This window comes from Branchiostoma floridae, chromosome 3 (genome assembly GCF_000003815.2).
Source record: "Branchiostoma floridae strain S238N-H82 chromosome 3, Bfl_VNyyK, whole genome shotgun sequence".
NCBI lineage: Eukaryota > Metazoa > Chordata > Leptocardii > Amphioxiformes > Branchiostomatidae > Branchiostoma > Branchiostoma floridae.
In genome coordinates, this window is record NC_049981.1 from 31227377 (window position 1) to 31245532 (window position 18156).

The 18156-nt window shown below is 41.0% G+C and overlaps 1 protein-coding gene across 2 annotated transcripts in view; it reads left to right on the forward strand.

Annotated features, from left to right (window-relative positions):
• LOC118411350 (serine/arginine repetitive matrix protein 2-like) overlaps positions 1-18156 on the forward strand; it is a 46812-nt gene that overhangs the window by 20659 nt on the left and 7997 nt on the right. Inside the window, exons 1-2 of one of the 2 annotated variants that reach the window (XM_035813582.1) lie at positions 9663-9943; positions 13000-13170. In XM_035813582.1, coding sequence (XP_035669475.1) covers positions 13025-13170 — 146 coding nt within the window. In that variant the 5' untranslated portion in view covers positions 9663-9943; positions 13000-13024. Of the gene's footprint in view, positions 1-9662; positions 9944-12999; positions 13171-18156 lie in introns of those variants that run through there. The other variant, XM_035813581.1, reaches the window with a different exon arrangement.

Genomic DNA, 18156 nt, shown 5'->3' on the forward strand with positions numbered 1-18156 from the left:
AATGAAACCTTTGTCAAATGAAACATTGGTAATCTCCCCTTATCCCAGCTAGCATTCACACACACATATGATGACATACGTGGCCCAGGACAAGTCGTGGACATTTTTTTCTGTTCAATCGTAGCACACGATGATGTTGAATTGCCATAATTTGTCAGATGCAACCTTCACAATCACCCCTCATCACAGATAGTATCCACACACAGTGCAATGATAGGGATGAAAATACCAGTGCGGTGAGTTTGCATTCTTTTGTTGTCCCGTATTTTGTTTGACAACAATGCTTGGGCATGCAAAAGCTTTGGATACTTCCATTTTGTGAATGATTCTCTTCAATAGTAGCCCACGATGGTATCAAGTAAACTGATATAAATTGTCAGATGAATAATCCTTCACAACTCCCATTATATTACAGCAAATATACATACACAGTTCTATTGGATGTAAATACCACTCCAATGAGTTGACATCGTTTTTGTGGTCACGAATACTTACCAGTTGTTACCAGTTGAATGCGGAAGATCAATTGCATAGTCCTAGGGAGGATTTCTGAAGGCACATAACACAAGAATTAAGAATTGCTGGTCATTGATTACTATTACAACTGTTGGAATGTACCACAAAGAACTGTCAGTGAAAATTGCAGACTCATACAATGTTGGGAAGTTGAATTTTATTGGCTTTGAAAATGGAAAAAAACACAAAGCCATAGATAGACACCATCCAGTTCTTTCAGAACGTATTCAGTCACAGCGGGTTGGGGTGGGATGAGCATGCCGATTTAATGAGTATGTCTCAATTTGTGGTTGCGGGGTTCACAGGTTGTTATTTCGACCAAACAAAAAAATCTTAAACCGCTTCCAGTTCTCACAGGAAACTGTCAAGTAATGTTGAATTCAGCACGGATGCAGATGCCTATTTGATGAGTAAAACTGATGTTTGAGGTCACAGGTTTTGTCTGAAAACAATGGCTAGATCCTGTCAAGAACATAAAGTTAAAGTTGCCCGTGCATCTGTAATAGATGTTTAGGGGTGGATGGGAAGTCTGTTATCTGCCAGTTAGTCGCGGTCAAATATGGGAGTCAGAAAACATCACGATTTTAATGACGCCTTAAGATCTGTAAAATGATGGACTTCGGCACTAATATAGCCAGACGTTTGTTGACAGTTGAACACAAACACTACAATCTTATCTACACTTAACACAACCAACAAGGAAGACAGTTTTCGAATAGTTGTCTCTCCCAACATTTTGCCCCATTAGGCCGCAGCAAATATATCTTATGGATGACATTCATCCAAAATTACCAAGTATGTTGTGTTGTAGCCTAACGACTGTATTTGTAGAGGTGACACTAGCGAAGTACCTAGGGCTGTAGTTGTAGAAGTGAAACTTGCTGGATAGTTGTAAAAGTTGCATCAAACATGGAAGCCATGAGTGTAGTTGCCTACTTTTCTAGTGATACTAATATACTTTACTAGTGTCCCTTTTACTACACCAGTACATGTCTTGTATACAGGAATGAATGCCTTGTTGGCTGTGATGCCAAGTTTTGTCCCTTTAGTTCTTGTTACAACATTTATGGTGTCTATTTTGAAAATGTAGCCATCTTGTTTTTTTGGTACCCATCTTTTTTTACCATATCTCACTAGTTTTGCAATCTGCTGAGGATGTAATCTATAAAACTTACATGCTGTGTCCTCATATACTGACCAGAGCAGGTTTTAATCACCTGAGAGTTCTTGAGACGTCGTTTCACGGTGCCTGACCACAGAAGTTTAGGTTCTTACTCTTCCATCTCTACTTGCGTGAGAATGGATGTTTACTCAGCAAAGGTCCTCGCACATATCTTCAAGTCTGAGTCGGCGCTTTGAAGTGAGAGTTCACATTGTCGAGCTGGTCTCAACGAGGCCCCATTCCTCCAAATTGGGGCCTGTTGAGCACCAATGTTGGATTTATCGATGAAGTTTGAGAGGTCTTTCTATAACTGTGTTGTTGCCAGACTCATTTCCTTGTTTTGGCTAACGAAGAATGCATTTGTATATCTACAGTACTTCTTCGTCCTTGTCCCTTTATCTGTCTTGAGTGGGACAAATTTTGTTCTTTTGATTAAAGACTAGCAGACCTAACGTTTCTGGTGAGGAAGCTTAAGACAGCTCATATCATATATAACATCATATATCATATCATATATATCTTATCATATCATATATTGTATATCATACATCATATCATAGTCTTCAGATAAGAGCCAGGATATTGCCTGTGAGATCCGCTTCTTCAGCTGCATATAGTGTCCAGAGTGTATATTGAAGGTTTATCTCGGGTTAGGCGTGTATGCCATCCCCCGCTAATAGCTGCCCAGCTTTGACTGGACGTTTTTGACAGTTTTGTCTGCAATAGTTATGCTAAAGTAATATGTCATGTATGGAATTTGTCCTCCTTTGAAACTCAAATGGGAAACTGAGGATTTCCCCTTTCATTAACGTGGTTCTGAGTGAAGAAGCCATCCTGTTGCCTGGGTATCTATGTGCGTAGCAGTTGTTTGTTCTACCATCTTTCCTGCGCTGCTGCCTGATGTATCCCGATGGGAACTAGAGCACGACAGGTTTGAGGGGAGATTACCAGATGAAGTCTAGTTAGCAGACTGTTTCCTGCGGGCCTTCACAGGCGACCTCCTCGGCTTCAGGGCTAACATGCTCCCGAGAAAGTCTTGCCGCAGCCCCTTGATTCAGAGTCTACACCAGGGGGAATGCAGTCTAAGTAAATATCCTTGGAGGAATGTTGGCCCTAGAGTCGCGGGTCTTGCCAATGTAGGCCCTGGAAACGGCACGTATCTATGATGAAATGATACACATACGGTACATAGCCTGGTGTTATAGGGCCCTTTCACACTTTATGCGTATGGTTTGCGATCTGATATTTTTATATAAGAGCTAGATTAAGTTTGCGGCTGAGTTTTTCTGTTAGATAACCAAGTATCATTATGGTTAACAGCATAGTTAGTGACTTTTCTCAACTGTACCTTATTGGGTTTAACTTCTTTTTCTGAGACAGTAGAAGATGGAGGATTTCACATTTTCTGTCATGTGTGGGTTTTGTGACGTTAAGAGGAAAGCGGTTTTTCTTTCTGTATACAAGACAAGTTTTACTGACACGACAAAAAGTACAGTGACTCTTGCATGGTCAAGTATAAACTACAAAACAAAGGTGAATACAGAATAAATCTTAAAGCTCTCTAACTGAACAATACAGGATACTAACAAAACCTCTATACAATCAGGGCATGGGGCTAAACAGGAGTGTCACTATCTTTTCTAATTACAAAGCAATATTAAATGTATTTACCTATCTTAGCATTTCTAGAGGTCTGTTGGATATACATGAGCACGGCATTTACTCTCTAATGACGAGCTCCTTGAGACGGTCTGGGCTCCAGGCTAGCAGATTACAGGACACAGCCCGAACAGACTCGCCCAGCTTTGCCAGAAGAATCCTCTATGTTTAGACATTCCTTTCCCGCTTGACGACTCCCGGTGTCACACCTGCGCGAGTGCCGCGCTCCTCGTCCTTTGTTGGCGGCGCGCCCGCCTTCTTCAGGCCGTCACGGCGCGAGCATCCTCCCGTTCCGCCTGCTGACGGCCAGGAACTCGCGGTTTACACGTTCAGAACGGGATTACTCCGTAACCATTGAGAACGCAGGTAGAACCTGAAAAAGTATCTCTTCTGCTACATGTGATAGTTGTCCCCAGAACTGTGGCGGTTGTTGATATAACACGTCTCAGTATGTGCGGCTGGCATCTTTAAGTACTGTATATACTGTGCAGGTGAGTCCTTTTCAGTTACGTGCGTTTCAGGATTCCTTTCTCTCGTGTATGCTTCGTTTCCTCGCTTCGCTAAATGTTCGAACATGACTCACTACTACACAAATCACCTGCTATAGAATTTCGTGGCTTTACGTATACAGATGTCAGGTAGATATGTGAAGAAGCTATCCGTGTGTGAAAGAACGTGCAAACAATGTACCTCAAACGTGGTAGAAGACGAAACACATTTTATGTCAAACTGTTCTTTCTACGATCACGAAACAAAAGGGCTGTTTGAAGAGGCCACCAAATTCCACCCAAACTTCCTCACATTCACTGACAAAAAGGAAACAGTTCTCCTTCTAACATCACAAAACCCACACATAATAGAATTAGAAAAGGTGGGATCCTTCGTCTTCCACTGTCTTCGAAACAGGAGTCGAACCCAATAAAGGGGCATTCCACTCCAGAAGCGAGTGTTATTTTCTGATAGATGATATTTTTTGGGATACAAATGCACTCGACTTTTCGCAAAGTGACCTGATTTGTCTTTTAGACAATATTCTTTTCTAAATTAGAGCACCCCCATGTGGACCCGCTTCTAATGTACTGCACCGTATATGAGTTCGCGACTTCCGTTACACCTTCTCGCTAACGGTAGTCGGGATAAGCTTGACAAAGCAGTCAAGTGATAATCACAAATGTAGGGAAATACAAAAAAGTTTGAAGACTATATCATCTTGGGATGGGGATATTTGGCCACTTAACTATAAGGAGTTGAAAGTCGGTCAACGTAAAATGGCGGCGCCAAAACTGCTTGTGTGGCCGACGTTGGGCACAATTTCTCGCTAACGGTAGGACCGCTGAGCAAACGAAAGTGGTAGGGTGGCTATCGGACACTTAGGAAGGAACACACAAAGTTTGAAGCTCAGCGGTTCTTGGAATCCAGAGATGTGGTCACTTTTGTGGATCATTCTTCTCTAAAAAGGCTACTTTTATACATTAACAAATTACTACAGAATGACCCACAAACGTTCTAATGACGTTTGTGCACACACATACAGTCTGCTCAAAAAGTGATCCTAAAACATCATAGTATCGAAATCTATACTAGTACTAACCGGTACCTGTTGCCATAGTCAAAGCCACGTCCTCCCTCAGCAGCGCACAATGCATTGGAAGGGTCCTCAAGGGAAATCAAGAACTCGTTTGCTACAAGGTTCCCTCTGAGTTTAAGCTTAAAATTGTGGTAAATTTGACCAAACGAACTTGATTCAAACGTAATTATTTATTCTCTGAGGAATAATAATACTCGTTTCTGGAGTGGAATGCCCCTATAACCCAGGATCTAGAGTTAGACTAGAATAGACACTTGTGATATTGTTTTACACTGTTTGAATATCTTATGTTACCTGCAATTAGCCCACAGGCAAGAATTTGCAATAAACTTTACATTATGTCACTACAAACTCCAGTGTTTAGGATTCAGGTATCTATAGTGAGCTCCCTTTGTGAGTCAGCGACGCGGTAAGTTTTAAACATGATGACAATTCATTACTTTTTGTTTTATCACTGCTATTGCGTGGAATGCTATGTGGTATCTTCTTAGGCCAGGGTTTTGGGTTTGTAAGAACTGGTATTGAAATGTACAAAATGAGCATAAGGACAGGACAGGTAATGTTTACGTCGTGTTCAGTTTGTTTGTTTGTTTGTTTGAACCTTTCTTTATTCACGAAAGCTCAAATCGGCCTGCAGGCTGCTTTTCATTGAGGTCATGAGGGAAGAGGCAAGGGTCGGACAAAGTGTATAACAGAGATACAGTTTACATCATTCCTAAGTCCTAATGAGTCTACATACACAATTTACATACATAGTACAAAATGCAGATTACGCTTGGGAGTGGTTCCATTCCTTCACGCAGACCTAGCATTTATCATAGGAAAGTTGTGAAAGTACAATGATGACAAATGTATGAGAGTGGGCGTCGCCGGGGAGCTGAAACCTACGTCTGTAGCTACCTTCCTCTCTAACAATGTGAGAAATGTCGCCAGGTTAGGCCAGGCTTGGACAGCCGCCAGTTCAAACTAAGGAAGCAAACAGCAGCCTTGCATCAGGTATGGGGAGCGTGTGAGGAATGGTCTGTGGTATCGGCACAGGCTTGTGCAGAACAAAGCATATTCCTGGGTAATATGTCCAGAACCACCCTAACTCAATACGCACACTGGTGGTCTAGTTCAGCATTGTTCTCAATACGTCAGACAAGGGACAGCTGTAAATATGGTAAGTTGAGTTTACTCTTGTGTGTGTTGAAAATGAGGTTAACTAATGTACAATTTTAGAATATTATTCGAGATGGTGGTTGCACATTCGTTGGATGGAAGAAAGTTTCTTAATAATGACCCTGCTACCTGTACCATGTAGTGTGAGAAGAAATAAACCATTATGATGATAACGTTGAGTCAGATACAGTACACGAGAACTGTATAGAGGGTGTATAGAACGAGATATCGAGAAAAATATTCCCATGCAAGGACTAGTTGTATTTCTGGAGGTTACCTGAGTTTATTCATGTTCCCCCGTCCTTCGTGGTCGGTTGGTAATCCTCTATCGATAGAGATAAAGCTTTGGATACAGGCGACGGAGAAATGTTTAGAAAGATAGCTTTAGAAAGATAACTTTATGCAAGTTGAAAGATATTACCTCAGGCCAGACGAGTTTATTTGTTTTTCCCTGTCCTTCGCGGTTGGTTTTGGTGCACCCCTTTTGATGAGGGGGAGATAGAGTTCATGGGAACTCCCTGAGAGAAAAGCTGAGGACTTGCTTTAAGTGTTTGCAGTTCCGGTGAGATAGGGACGCAGTAGATAACTGTGTGTCAGGTGTAAGGACGTGTGTGAGCTCCGTCTGCGGAGACGTGATAGCAGAACACCTGCAGACAATGGGTTTAGATTAAAACGGAGGATTGCAGTGTAGGCTATGGTCTCTCTGGCATCAGGGGGGTTAAAACATAATCAGAAGAAAGTCAGTACTAAACAGTTGTAAGGATAGACTTCGTTTTCTGCCCTGGTCTCTTTTGGAACAGATGGCCAGTTGGATGGCAACCACTTGCCCAGACATATACAGTCAATCCTTTTCAAGTGATCACCTCTACACAAGGGCCACCTGGCCAATCTGACTATTTCTTGGTTGATAACTTTCTTCTGTTGATCGTGTGCACTTGTCTATAGTGGCCACCTGTCCATACACGCCACATTTTATCAGTCCTCTGAGTGGTCGTATTGGGCAGGATGGACTGTACCAGGATTTGTCCACAGAATGCTGTGGAGGCCATGGTGTCAGTATCAGTGTCAGTTCGGAGGTTGGTGTGCAGAGACGTATGCTTGTTTAATTCCCAATCAGAAAAGCATCAAAATAAATAAACAACTACAAAACAAGGTATACCCGTCTATATTGAGACCCATACAATAGGATCTGAACCCACAAAGGAAGGTTGAAAGGTCATCGTTTGCCCAGACGAAGTTTTCTCGTTTGTCTTGCACCTCTCACAGCATCAATGGATAGGGCAGAGGTCAATGTTCGTCCACAATGGCGATGTGAATGAGCCGATAGAATGGCTAACAGTGCACACCGGTACCCACTTTGTCCTGGGTCAGCAGAGGGACTATTGGGTTTCCACCTGTGCTACCCGCCGGTATGCTGATAGACTGTGGTTTAAACAGCCGGGTTCAGGGATCAACTGCTGGGTAGAAACTAAAGATGTGGAACAGTCCAGTCAATTTTGTGCCTTGTCAATATGTGAAATGGTGAGATGGAATGATGGTGTTTCAGTATAATTGGCTTACACTCCCCGTCAAGGTGTGTTGTGCATATCCGGAACTTTCTCAAATGTCCAGTTTTAAGGCTGATCCTTAAATCTGGAAATATGTCTGATATGAGAAATTCCGCGATATGTGCAGATTCAAGGATCAGCTTCTAGGTAACAGTCAGTGTCAAATAGAATTGGCTTAGATTGTCTATGAGTTCTAGTGCATCAATGAATCAAATTATGCATTAATAATGTCAGCAAAGGAGCTTGAAACCTTCCCGCCAATGTCGTCATGAATACTGTACATGTGCCTTTTCAGCCGTTCCGAATGTTCACATTCCAGACTCAGTTTCCAGGTGAGAAGAAATCATAGGCTTAGATAATTTATTCCCTCTGTTTGACAATAACAATGAGGAACGTGGTTTATCTGAGCAGGTAACTTCCTGTGAGTTAATCCTTGTTTCCTTCCTTAAACGCCGAACATTGACTTCATCAACGTCTGTACTCGCTGGAACAGCAGCGTAGCACGCCCCTAGGCTGGCAACACCGACTCTCCAACTAAATTTAGATATTGGAAGGGGGGTGGGGGGATATGTTTGCTCCGATTTATGACTCCAAATTAAAGGCACGGAGGAGATTAGATCTTTGGGTCCAGTCAGAAACCATCTGCTCTTGAAGAAAATCAAATCACTCAGTATAATGCAAAATGCCCCTTCGATTGACCTTTATCTTGGCCATCGGAACATTGAGGTCCACCTAAAAGTTTCTATTATTTGAATAGAACCAGCATGGGTGTACTGAAAGTACTTCACTATGATCATGACTTTATTCCCAGAAGGACGGTCAGCGTTCTGAAAACATGTTCGTGTACCTTGCCCGTCGGAACTTTTTTGTTTTTCCAAAGAGTTTCTACTATTTGAATAGAACCGCCATGGGTGTACTTAAAGTAATTCAGTGTGATCATTTCCCCTTGCACTTGGCCCCCAATCAGGGTATGTAAGCCGGTGACGTCGTTCCCAGAAGGGCTATGGAAAAAGACATTAGCGGAGAGGAATGTGGTATTTTTCCGGCGCTGGTTCCATAACATGAGAAACACCTGTGTGATTTCACACAAACATGGCCGTGTCGTTACTACAAACAGTGGAACATGTAGCCTCAATAGCAGGCTCTCTGAGCCTTTTTCGTCTTTTGGGCTCCTGATACACTTTTGATGGCGGTTCATTTTTGTACTGGGTCAATTTTAATTTTCTTCCGGTCCGTAGACCACAAGCGACCCAGTATAAAACGAAACGGCCAGCAAAAGTGTATTAGGAGCCTGAATAAAACATTACATTACATTACATTGAAAATCGATACTTAAAATTTTTGAAATATGATTACGATGTTAAACGTCTGCTATCTCCTTACAAAATTAGATATTATAAGGATATTCAAACCTGGTGTTACAACTATGTGCAAAAGACGAAAAAAGGCCCCAAGAGCCTGCTATGGAGGCTATAATACATCGCAGCACATCGCCGTGCGCAATGCAGGCTTTTCTGTGTTGTCAGCTGAGCGTATAGCGACAAGGCATTTGTGAGATCTGATTTCACGTCATTGTGCCCGGGGGTTACCGCTGAACGTGACGGTCAAGGTTGTTTTTTTTTCTTCTCTTCCTGTTGTTGAGATTCATCCGCAAAATGTTCAACAACAAAGACCTGGAGCTTGCGTTTTTGCAATTATACTCTAATCTTGTGCTCAATGAAAACAGATCTGAGAGGTCTCAATCTTCTAAACCCCGATACAGTGGTGCGGATGGATCTGTATAATCGGTGAGACAATTCGGTCTTACATAGTTTCCTTCCAATGAACTTCAAAAAACGACGGACTGATTGGCAAATAGTTCAGACTCACGGCCTTGACGAAGTGGTTTGAAACACATCAATGTAAAATTTTCGTTCAGGGGATTTCTGCCTCCCCTGAAATTCTGGGGATATTCCACGTAACCCCTTCCGGTGTTCATTGAAAGATAAGCCTCTTGTAGTTGTTGCGCAATCTCGTGTGCTGAAGTCCCCATTGTGCGAGGCATGTGATAAGTGAGATGCCCTCCGGGCAATGTGAGAAGATCGGAATGTGCAGGCAGGCTGGCCGGTACATGTCAGGACACTGAGAGACTGCTGTTACCTTTTCCCTACGTTCGTCACTCTTCGGCACCTTTACCTCTACATCTGCACATACACAGCTGTAGTATGGCATGTACCTCCCGGACCAGCTTGTGGATTCGGAGCTGAAAACGTCCGGTTGGTTTTGGTGGGCTTGACACAGGGCGCACGGGTAGCCGACATCTCAACACAGGTGACGCGTTCTTGTTCCGACTGTTTTTACTTTAATCCATGCACAACAGCTTGTGCTTAACGTACGTCAGAAACATTAAGGTTTTTGTGAAGGCTTTTGGCTGCATGCGTCCAGTGGTGAACACTTCGTGCCAGTACAATACTTTCCCCGCCATTTCTGTCCATTTTCTGTGGCAGGTGGTGCGAGATCTGTATCGCTCCTGGACATGTGGACGCGCGTGTTTCAGGCGGGGATCGATGTGAAGTGTTGTTTATATGTCCATTCATGGCAATGCTGTCGGTCTGTATTGTCTGTCATCAATACATACAACAGCTTACCTGCTGCAGTTGTAAAGAGGATAAAGACAACATAAGTTAGTCTCCAAATAGACGTGTCAGCTGGATAAAACAATTTGGCCAAATACGGACAAATAAGTTGCCATGGTCAGTCTTTTGCAGTATATTCAGCTATCCGCAGGCCGGTCAGTTCACTACTAGTCCAATTAACTCCTACTGGACTTTTATTCCTAACTTGGCCAAAGTCCCCTATTACTATTTGGTCACACAGGAGTCTGGTAGAGACTGACCATAAGTACAGTTTCTGCAACAACTATAATGTATATGGATTTGATTTTGAATGTAGATATATCACAGGCGTGCTTCCTCACGAAAGTACCATAGAGCGTCTTTAGCTGTTATTATATAGTTACATGACCTGTAATATATTTGATAAAAGGACCCCTTTTAAGTATTTGGAAAATGCAAATGTATAAATCAGATACGCATCAGGCGAGGACTAGTTCCACAGTGTGAACTTTTACCTTCAAGTATTCGGAGTTGATAGGTTAATGTAAGCTAAAGATTGTTTTATCTGGTATGATCAAAACTGTCTTACTTCGCGATTCCTAATCAAGTCAAACCTGCCTAAGAAGACCACTCAGGGTACTGATGAAATCTGGTCTATGTAGACAGGTGGTCATTACAGAAAGGATTCTGGCTGTGGACAAAATATCTTGGGCACCACCAGAAAGTATTTACAATGTTCAGGTTCGTCTGTATGTAGCGGTGATCGCTTGTACTGGTTTTGACTAGTATGAATGATAGCCTCATGGCACTGTTGCAGATAGGAATTGGTGTCATTTTGCCTGTGAATCGCCTGTTGCCATCTTTTGCTCTTCGATTATCATCATAGTCTTCGCTGTTTAACTTTAAGCGCCCCCCTCCCCAATAATGCACATCTGTCTCTGATGACCGTGTTTACCACAAGAGGCACTGTTTAACCAACACAACCCTCTCTCAAGTACTAAACGTTCCCTGACATGCTGATAACAATGTAGAATAGAGTTGTCTACGAATGTGTTACCATACTACCCCTCTCCACCTATCTTCTATATACGTATGATGTTGTTTATTGCAACCTAGAGTTTTCCCTTTTACTTGAAGCCTTTTAGATATTTACATGTACATTGAAAGCGACATGTAAGTGGCCATTAAATCCTTTACTACCTCTATGTTAATAACTATCCAGTGACAAGGCTATAATTTCACCACCAAACCCTCCCTACTACAACTTGGTACCCTCTGTACAGGGTAGAACCTGAATATCATCATTCTAGGTAATCATCGTGACCTTTTGATGCTCTTATCTTAAAATATATCAGATTATATCAACAAGAATAAGCTTGATGCATAAAAGCGATTTCACATGAGAAACTGGCTGCTAAAAGAGATGTTAATCTGGTAAGAGTTAATCGGAAGAGCGCAGTTGTCTCTAAATTGGGCAATTAAAAATCCAGCCGCGGAGGCAACAATAGCGTGCCTGTCCGTGTGTAATAGTCCGGACCTTTAGCCGGATAACAGCGGTCGGACCTGTGGTAACAGCGCGTAAAACTGCGCTGTGAAGGTTAGCAAGATTACTTCGACCATGTTTCAGCTAAGTTTTTACATGTTATTAGCCTGGTCCTGAATGGTTTACTTCAGATGGGCTTGTCGTCAGTGAATCGGAGGATTAATATATTACATTCAGTCTTTTCACATGTATCTTTATCTTTAAATGTGCAAGATTGGTAACCAAAACGTAGCTCAGAATCTCTTTTTGTCTAGAACTGTGCAAAAGCATACAACACCAAATGTATCATCGAACGTACGTGGGATAATGAAATTACCCTATAAAATATGAAAATAATTTAAAACGTTTTCTCCAACATGCTATGCTATACATGTACATCTCACAGTGCAAAAACTAGTCATTCGTGATTGAAAGACTTTATGGAAGTATATGTACCGTAGGATGCGCACTATAACATCATACATGCAGTTCAAGCGTGTGGGTTTTCTTGATACGAATTGCTTTAAATGTCATATTATTTGAAGACTACATATTAGTGCAAAAATGTAAAACTTCTTTTGAAAGACTTTTCCTACTCTACACACTTTCCAAATCTCTCCTATGAAAGCCTTCAGTGTTTTTAAGCTATTGTGTATAATTACACATGATCTGCTCGCAACAGTAGATCAGCGACCCCTGAGTAACATGGCGCGGTGATTTTACCGTCCGATGATCTCAGCCTGGGGGCCGCCATGTTGGAATAGAACACGTCGGACCGGTCCGGCGACTTCTGACCTCGCTGGCAAAACGCATGCGCCAATTAGAGATTTTGCTCCAGTCGTTAAGCAAAGAATTTCTTTTTGTATTCTCAACAAAATTACTTATCAAATTTGAAAACATAATATAAACATGCTGATTTAAAAAAATAGTCAAATGCGAGCACACAACAGTGTTATGCCAGAAGTGAAATGATAATATCATGCAAAGCATATTCTTTCAAATGTCACGCAACTCAACAACTACACACTCATTAACCTAATTTTATATGTAGGACTTTCTTCTGATAATGATGTTAAAGGGTAATGCTTCACACATCCACGCGCTTGTCTCCCCCAGTCCCAAGCATGTCCAAAAGAATTTGTCCCTTACGCACTCTTAAATTTCCAACGTATGTACAATTGTACCTATATATGATAAAGTTAGTGGTTCAATCGGTCATGACATTGACACATGTTTCTGTGACGCTGCAGATGCTGAGCACCACGTCATCATAAGATGCTGCGACGTGTGAGGTCTTCGCTGTCCTTCAAGTTGAAGGACAAGCTGCCGATCCGGCGGACCCGCTCCCACGTGTACGCCGTGAAGGACTCGGAGCCGGACGGGCTGCCAGAACCCGCCACAAGGGTGGAGAAGATAGAGAGGTCAGGATCTAGTCATTGCTATAATTGATAAAGTTTTTTTCAAATTCCTGCCCGTGGGCTAATTGCAGGAAACACGAGATCAAATATCACAAGTGTCTACTCTAATTTAAAACTAGTAAATAAAGCTAACTCTAGATCCTGGGTTATTGGGTTCAACTCCTTTTTCGAAGACAGCTATTATATATGTGTGAGATCATCGGAAAAAAACTTGAGAAAATTGTTATTAATCAGGAATCCCAAATGTCTGTATTACCATATGTATTAAATTATATCTCTAAAATATTACACTATGATGAACTAATAATTGTATGGCGGGATGTATTGTTCTTCAAAGTACATAGTACATAACTTTACTAAGTTGTCTAAAAGAAGATAACTTTCATGCCTAATGATGCCTTTCAATGTGGCGCCTTTGAAGTCTGTTTATATGTTACGTGTACTTTTGTAGTGATATAGACGCCTTTAATACTAGCACAGCACGAAAACGAATATTTAAGCCTACTTTCCGAAATACTTAAATGTAGCCTAAAGGTGTGAAAATATTTCCGCAGAGTTTACGGTATCGTAAAGACCACGGAAACCATGGTTTTACATTTCCGTAACCTTTCCGTAATCGTTAAGGCAAATTAAATACATGTGATATCTTTACATAACCTTTAAGCATCCTTATATGTGCCGTATAGATGAAACGGGTATTGCTTATGTACAAGAAACATCTACAGGCTTTGAACCGACAATATGTTCACATACAATCAGCTAAACTTCGCCTTTTTTATTTTCGTAGTTGTCGACTAAAAGTGGAAATTACATATAGGAGATAATATCTTTTCATTGCCTTTCCGTTACATTTCATCTCATTTTTCATACTCCTATTAGTATAGGTCTATGGAGACGTCCCCCATCTTATGTATAGGTGCAAAAAATATCAGAATGGTAGCGTTTATCTTTATTTTTAGAAGAGGCATTGCTTATGCCAAATTAAGAGTATTTTCCGCTCAATATACCACATGCGCCTTTCACTAAAGCAGCGGCTTTAAACCATGAATAGCTCCTTCTGTGTTAGCGTGTACATGTTTAGTAACTAAGAAAAGAAAATCTCAGGGCCTCCCGTGTGAAACCTACATATAACAGATACAACCTTTCCGACGTCATTCCGTTACATTTGAGCTGACTTTACATACAAGGGGGGTTTATGTATAGGTGGAAAAAAGATGTCGGAAAGGTAGCGTTTATCATTATTCTAAGAAGAGGCTTTGCTTTTCCCAAATGACGAGTATTTTCTGCTCAATATACCACATGCGCCTTTCACTAAAATAGTGACTTCAAATGAGCGCTCCTGCTGTGTTATTTTAGCGTGTTTAGTTTAACTAAGAAAAGAAAATCTCCTCCCATGTGAAACCTACATATAACAGATACAATCTTTCCGATGTCATTCCGTTACATTTGAGCTGACTTTACATACAAGGGGGGAGGTTTAAGCAAACCTCCCCCCTTTTATGTATAGGTGGAAAAAAGATGTCGGAAAGGTAGCGTTTATCATTATTCTAAGAAGAGGCATTGCTTTTCCCAAATGACGAGTATTTTCTGCTCAATATATACCACATGCGCCTTTCACTAAAATAGTGGCTTCAATTGAGCGCTCCTGCTGTGTTATTTTAGCGTGTTTAGTTTAACTAAGAAAAGAAAATCTCCTCCCGTGTGAAACCTACATATAACAGATACAATCTTTCCGATGTCATTCCGTTACATTTGAGCTGACTTTACATACAAGGGGGGAGGTTTAAGCAAACCTCCCCCCTTTTATGTATAGGTGGAAAAAAGATGTCGGAAAGGTAGCGTTTAGTATTTTTCTAAGAAGAGGCATTGCTTTTCCCAAATGACGAGTATTTTCTGCTCAATATATACCACATGCGCCTTTCACTAAAATAGTGGCTTCAAATGAGCGCTCCTGCTGTGTTATTTTAGCGTGTTTAGTTTAACTAAGAAAAGAAAATCTCCTCCCGTGTGAAACCTACATATAACAGATACAATCTTTCCGACGTCATTCCGTTACATTTGAGCTGACTTTACATACAAGGGGGGAGGTTTAAGCAAACCTCCCCCTTTTATGTATAGGTGGAAAAAAGATGTCGGAAAGATAGCGTTTATCATAATTCTAAGAAGAGGCATTGCTTTTCCCAAAATGACGAGTATTTTCTGCTCAATATATACCACATGCGCCTTTCACTAAAATAGTGGCTTCAAATGAGCGCTCCTGCTGTGTTATTTTAGCGTGTTTAGTTTAACTAAGAAAAGAAAATCTCCTCCCGTGTGAAACCTACATATAACAGATACAATCTTTCCGACGTCATTCCGTTACATTTGAGCTGACTTTACATACAAGGGGGGAGGTTTAAGCAAGCCTCCCCCCTTTTATGTATAGGTGGAAAAAAGATGTCGGAAAGGTAGCGTTTATCATAATTCTAAGAAGAGGCATTGCTTTTCCCAAATTTCGAGTATTTTCTGCTCAATCAAAATATTCTCATAGGTGAAATCATGAATAATAGTATAACAGATGGTATCTTTCCAATGCTTTCCGTTATCATTGAGCTCACTTTACATAAAAAGGGTCTATGTACGGGTGCAAGAAAGATGTCGGAAGGGTAGCGTTTATTTTTTCCAGTAGTATCGTATGTTACCGATATCGTTCCGTTACCTTTGAGCTTACTTTACAGACAACTCTCTGAACTTACTTTACAGAAGTGGAGATTGATAGTTACAGAAAAAAGATGTCGAAAAGGTAGCGTTGAAAGCAAGGAGGTTAAATTTTAAACCTCCTTGCTGAAAAAAAGGAAGCAACAGTCGCCGGGAGCACTGCGTACATGCCCCCGAGGATTTGTGGTCATAATTACGGTGTGTTCCCGTTCAGGGTAAGAGGACTAGTACTGGGCGACCTGTCCAGTATGTCGCTCGCTGTGCCGTGAAGCCAGTTGGCATCCCGACGACATAGCGTCCTCACTACTCGGTAACGTATGCAGGGGAATACAGCGATGGTCGGGTTTGCTTTTCTCAGTTCATATAATTTTGTCGTGTCAATAAAGATTGTATTGTATAATTGCAAAAAAAAACTTTCCTATCATCTAGAAGAACATTTATTATCTCATGTTCTCCCAGAAAGGCTGGTATTTTCTATAATCTTGAAAACCAAACGGGAAACCCCTTAGATTTCGAAATCACCGAAGAGGAAGTAAAGAATGGCTTACGAAATCTGAAAAACAACAAAGCATGTGGTATTGATTCGATTCTCAATGAGATGCTGAAATATGGAGACACAAAACTTATCCCACCACTAAAAAAACTATTCAATGTCATCCTTCAGTCCGGCAATTTCCCACAAGTATGGAGTAAAAGCATTTTAGTCCCAATATTTAAAAGCGGCGTCACTTCAAACCCATCAAATTACAGAGGGATAGCTATTTCCAGCTGCGTTGGAAAACTATTCACATTTATACTAAACAGACGATTGCAGCACTTTCTTGAAAACGAAAACATATTATCTCCTTTTCAGTCCGGCTTCCGAAAAGACTTCAGGACAAGTGATAACATATTTGTTCTAAAAACTTTAATAGATCAACAGATATCTGTACCTGGAGGAAAATTATATGCCTGTTTTGTGGATTTCAGGATGGCTTTTGATTCAGTCTGGAGAAATGGGTTATTTTACAAACTTTTATCTTCTGGCATTGGTGGAAAGTTCTTTAGTATGATAAAATCCATGTATTCCAATGTAGAATTCTGTGTTAAAACATAAAAAGGTTTGTCAAATTACTTTAAATCAACACGTGGAGTACGCCAAGGTTGTAACCTAAGTCCGCTTCTTTTTAATCTTTTTGTAAATGATCTCCCAACTTTATTAACCTCACCATCATCCGATCCCGTATTTCTAAAAGATACCCCCATAAGCAGCCTGCTCTGGGCAGACGATCTTGTGCTCCTGTCCAGATCAGAAGCAGGACTAAAGGAGTGTCTCAAAGGACTAGATAAGTACTGCTCCCTGTGGAAACTATCCATCAACAGGGATAAAACCAAAGTCATGGTTTTCTCTAAAAATGGACGAGCATACAAAAATCAGCGCTCCCCTTTCCAAATACAGGGACAGACCATAAACATCACAGCCTCTTATACATATCTTGGAATAGACATAACCCCATCGGGATCTTTCAATCGTGCTACGAAACAAATCAGATTAAAAGCCCTTCGCGCATCGTTTAAACTTAAATCTCTATTGGCATCTAACTACAATCCGTCTATCTCCCTCTCCCTAGATTTGTTTAACAGCCTAGTCAAGCCTATTTTACTTTATTGTAGTGAGGTAATAGGGACCAATATTCGATGCAGAGACTTTATTCTAAATGGTATAGTAGAGTTACCAAATGAAAATATTAGGGAGAAAGTCTGCAACATGTTGTCTCCGATTTTGGGATCTAATGTACATGATCTAGTTCTTAAGGTTGCCCGTACTGGGAAGAAATCTGATACAGTAGCATGTCGCCCTGTTCTAGTGCGTTTTAAGAAGTACAAAGATAAGTTGAATGTCTTATATAATTCAAAAACCCTAGCTAATCAAAATGTTTTATTAGAACAGCCTACAACGTCCTATGAGATACCTGACTTGGAATATGTTCTTCTTAACTATTGCAAAATGCTTCTCTGTGTCCCAAGAGGCTCTGTAAACGCTGCCATCAGAGGCGAATTAGGAATGTTTCCATTATACGTTGACATGCAAACACAACTTATTAAATACTGGCTTAGACTACGTACCCTACCCAATGATAGAAATGTAAAGAAGGCATATGACTTTGTTCAGTAGTACGTGCACGCCGTGGCTGCGATTTACTTAATTTACATTTCTTACTAGATTTCTACAAGTTATGAATGAAGCAAAAATTAAAACTGAGTAGTACTCGTCTTTACAAATACAAGAAAAGCTATGGAATTACAGCAGTT